The 4,887-nt window shown below is 35.1% G+C and overlaps 1 protein-coding gene across 1 annotated transcript in view; it reads right to left on the bottom strand.

Moving 5' to 3' along the window:
- Positions 1–518: 518 nt before the first annotated feature.
- Positions 519–4,887, bottom strand: part of LOC106473213 (gamma-tubulin complex component 3 homolog) — a gene marked incomplete at its 3' end in the record, with an annotated part of 58,623 nt that continues 54,254 nt past the window's right edge. The window contains exons 24-25 of the mRNA XM_013933899.2: positions 3,325–3,427; positions 519–600 (exon numbers count right to left, since the gene is read on the bottom strand). Coding sequence (XP_013789353.1) covers positions 519–600; positions 3,325–3,427 — 185 coding nt within the window. The remainder of the gene's footprint in view (positions 601–3,324; positions 3,428–4,887) is intronic.

The raw sequence follows: 4,887 nt of genomic DNA, 5'->3' as shown, positions 1-4,887 counted from the left end.
TACTAGAATAAATGTACGAATACAATTAGTATATTGTAAAGTGGCGCAATTTACAAAATAGAAACTCACTTCCGTGGCACCTGGACCTCGATGAAATCCAGTATTATCAGCATCAAGATCATGATGACTTTTCATTTTACCACAAGCTGTCTTTCCCAGATAACGTCACCTATGACACCCATATTCTTCAGATCCACGAAAGCTCTTCCAACCATCAATCCATCAGGTCATGCCGGAGTGTTTGGTCTCACTACGTTCCAGTCACAAGATGTAGATTTAATCTTGATAACTTCTGGTATGAATATTTTACTTCTTGGTAGTACAATGTCCACCCGCATTGTTTTCACTGGAAGCTTAAACCTCTGGTGTAGTAATTGTCATGTAGTGAACAGAGATTTCTTGGTCATAGACTGTAAACCTATTGTAGCTAGTCTAACCTCACGTCGATATTTCCGCATGAAGTCAGTTCCCAATATAAACTCTTCTTTGATGTCAATACAATAATGGTAAATTCTAACCTTTCACTTGCTGCAGCTTTATGCACTTCCGTTATTTCCATCAATCCCTTTTCTTTTTCCATCTCTGGAGGCAATTTCCCATCTTTCGTTAAAAACAAAACAGTTAGTTTGAATACATTTAAGCCCAGTTGCCAGGAAAGTAAATTTTTGGAATTCTACTTTGTAAATGGCATCATAAATTGATAACTTTCCAAATAGCATCCGCTAGTACTGGTTTGTTTGCTTTCCTCAGAAGGTCAGGAAAATCAGAAAAGAGCTGGTGGATAGGTACACATTTCATACCAGAAGAGCGATAACATTTCTTCTGTAGATCTCTCTGCTGCATGAAGTAATTAGCTCTTCGCGGCGAATCGATATCGAAGTTACACGATTTTCGTTGTAGCTCAGCGTCCATACTTTGTTGTTTAATTTATCGTTTTTTTTAATATCTTTGCTACACAGTGGTCAGATACTACAGAAATGCTGTCATTTCGTTCAGCACCGGCTTGGTTAATTCCCTCTGTGCCTTTCTCTTTTAACATGACAGTATCTTGTCTATTATTGAGAGGTACATGTATTCATGTATTCATTGTAACTGCTTAATGAAAAACAAACAACACAAAAACATCAGAAACTCTAGAAGTAGTCAGATCGCAAATAAGCATTTGAAAAAAAATTGGAATTACAAATTTTCTAAGACATTATTTCGAAGACTAACTTTATTAATGATGTTTATTTACAGTTTGTCTCTTTATCAAATAATGATAATAACTGAAGCACGGACAGCACTATGTAGATTCCATAAAATTTTTTTTTCAATCTTAGGTAATTATTCGGAGGGTCCTGAGTTCGAATTCCCGTCACCAAACATGCCTGTCCTATATGGTTGCCGACTGGGCCAGCCACACGGGTATAAAAATTCTTGGCTTATAAAAACTGACAGCCGACCCCAAACAGAGTGGTATTAAGGTCGTAAAAGGAAATAAAACTCAGAAAAATACATTCAATTGACTAAATTTGTTCATTTTGATTACTTTGAAAACAAACTAAAAATAAACTATCCAGAAGGGATAACTTCTGAAAACATAATCATGTAGAAACATTAAAATTCAATGTACAAACTAAACAAAATAAAAAACTAAAAAAAAAAAACACTGTCTATAACTAGTTCCGGTTGTTAAATATATATGAAAAATCCAGTTCTTCACGTTCTTTTACAATAACTTTAAACTATTGCCCCCAAACAACTGCTTGTATACCTCAAAGAGCAGTCTAAAACTTTTACACGTTACATAACAAATCAAATGAGCCCTAAATGAAGAAATTGGACTATCAAATAAAACTTTTATACGCATTTTCCAATTTCCTACGATTTTTTCTTAAAAAAGATGATTTCATCAAAACATTTATGTGTTCAAACACTGGGCATTTTTAGGGATTTTTATATGTTAAAAGGTCTGTTTTTTCAAAAAGAACCGTACTAAAATAAATTATATTGCAATTTGTTTGGAGTCAAACCTCAGATTTACTGGACCACTGTAAGAATCCTAATCTCATGTCTATCATTTCCAGAAACTGTTTGTAAAACTATATTGTATAGTGATCTGTTGGGGTCAGCGTATCATGCTGAATACATTCGATAGTAGAAAGGGTTTAATTGACAAGAGAAGTTTGGATGGTTTCATTTCATGCTGTGTTGTAGCCTACAGAATGTATAATTATTCTCGTGATTCATGGCACGAGCATGTTTTACTGAAGTCAAGACAGTATACAAATTGCAACGTTAAGCGTCCCTTATGCGACGTCATTTCGGTGTCTATTGAATGACAGACAGACAACATACTACTGGATAGTGGTGCGAGTGGTTAACACATGTGACCCATCCATCTTCGGCCCACTTTCAGGGAAATTAATCTAAATCATTATTTAACGAAAGTATGTGCGTGTGTTCGCTTATAATTGGCAAACCGCTAGACTGATTGTCACCAAACCTGGTATATAACCTTAGGATTCTCAAAGGGGTAACTCGGGAGGGGGGAAACTTGGAAAATATTTTTATGCATCACATAACCAATATATTTCAGCCTTGTAATTATATAGCTGTACAGCTTAGCCTACTATCATTGTCCTTTTTTTTCAGGTTCACTAACTTCAATAGACGACGTTCTTTAGAATATTTAAGTTTTTTTGTCACAACAACAGTTGGTGTAAACGCCTATCACAAACTGGCGAAGCATGACTAATTATATTTATCATAAGACATTAGAATACTTTTAAACACAACATTCTATATCTAGTCCCTAAGGGATTTTCAAGAATTAAAAGAATGTATAACAACAGCATTCAAATCACATTATGTTTGCTATATCTATTGCCGACGACACGTTTCACTAAACCCAGAGTTCTTCAGGTCGGCTGGGATGCAACAAACATAGTAGTGGTCGGAACACTATTTCTATAATCCATTTGTTACAATAACAATTGTTATGGCGTGACCTTAAAATAAAGACAAAGGAAAACAAAAGACTGATAAAATGTAAATTTTCTTAAAGTATTTAATACTTTAAAAAGCAAATGCAAAACATACACAGAATAACGGTTATGGAAAAAATACCAAAAACAAATAATACCATTATATGATTGTGTGAAAGGATTTGTCAAATCGTTTCATCTAAAACCATTTTGAACGTTGAAGATGAGTATAAGTGCTATAATATAATGTTTAAAAACAAAAATACTATTTCAAGAAATAAGTTAGTTGTAGTTATATTAATGTTGATAGTAAGCATTATTATAAATCTTTTTAACAAATGCTATCTGCACAAACCTTGAACTTGATCATCGCGCAAATAGTCTTCGTGGTTATTTTTTATTTCAACAGGAATCGAATTTCGGCGAGAATGAGAAATCAGCCAATGTCTCAACACTACCTAGAAACAAAATTAAAAACGATTTTAATGGTGCTATTGTCGTAAGTTATATTTTAATTTTGTAATTTGTTTGTTTGTTAGAAGGAGCTGGAGGTTTTGATGATGACGGTAACATCGAAAAGTTTAATAATGTAAACCTAGAAAGCTGTATAATTAATTTTGTTTTTTACATTGGTGTAGTACATTGAAACGTCGTTTGTAAACGTGTCCTACAAGTTACAAAGCGTAAAAACGTTAATAAAGAAATAAACTAATTTGTTATCATCATGTAGACTGACCTTTGACTTATTTTCACCAAATCATCAAAACACACTGTAGAGTGTCGTGCGGCCAAAACAACCTGCAGGATATACTCCGTATTTTGTTTTACCTACCAAACTGAACAAAAAACATGGCCTGGCAAACTAATCTATAATAATAAAAGGGTGTGTGTGTGGCCGCCATAACTCCAAGAGAACTAAACCTAGAATTCTGAAATTTTGCACATATACTAAGTGGACCCTGAGGGTGTGCACCTGGGTATTATTACTTATTCACGTGCGTGCGCATCTTTTGGTGAGGTTTATTTTGAAGTTAAGCACAAAGCTACAAATTGAGCTATTTGTGTTGTGTTCACCACGGGTATCGAAACCAGGTTTATAGCGTTGTAATTCCACAGACATACCACTGCGGGGCTTTTTTGTAAGGTAAGCACCTGTGTGTTATTATTTAACCACGTGCGTGCGCGTCTTTCTATGAGGCAAGCTAGAAACAAACCACTTAGAAAAGAAATGTGACCACCAAAGCTCCAAGAAGAAAGAAAATAGAAACCTGAAATTTTTTAACCGTACTAAGTGAACAATGAGGGTGTGCATTTGGGTATTATTACTTATATTATCCACGTGTGTGCGTGCATGCATCTTTTTTAATGAGGTAAGTTATCAAAAAACCACATAGAAAAGAAGTGGTTCTTTATATTATGAAGAGAAATCACAGACAGCCAGACACGCATGTGTGTGTGTGTGTGTGTATGTGCATGCATGCGTGTCTGTGTAGGTGTGAGTGTCATAGCTCCAAGAGAAAAGAACCTCGCAACTTTAAATTTTGCACTCATACTAAGCAGACCCTGAGGATGTGCACCTGGGTATTATTACTTATCCTATCCACGTGTGTTCGCGCATGCGCAATGTTTTAATGAGACAAGCTAGCATAAAACCACATAGAAAAGAAGTGTTTCCTGATATTACAAATAGAAATCACAGACAGATAGACACGCACATGTGAACGTGCGCGCGTTCGTGTCTGTGTATGTGTGATCACTATAGGCTCCAAGAGAAAAGATTCTAGCAATTTTAAATTTTGCACCCATACTAAGTGAACCCTGAGGGTGTGCACATAGGTATTATTACTTATATCCACGTGCATTCACGCGTGCGCAACTTTTTAATGAGGCAACTTTGCGAAAAACAAAGAAAATAATT

The sequence above is a fragment of the Limulus polyphemus genome, unplaced genomic scaffold (assembly GCF_000517525.1).
Source record: "Limulus polyphemus unplaced genomic scaffold, Limulus_polyphemus-2.1.2 Scaffold127, whole genome shotgun sequence".
Taxonomy (NCBI): Eukaryota; Metazoa; Arthropoda; class Merostomata; order Xiphosura; family Limulidae; genus Limulus; species Limulus polyphemus.
This window is presented reverse-complemented; position numbering and strand designations above follow the sequence as displayed.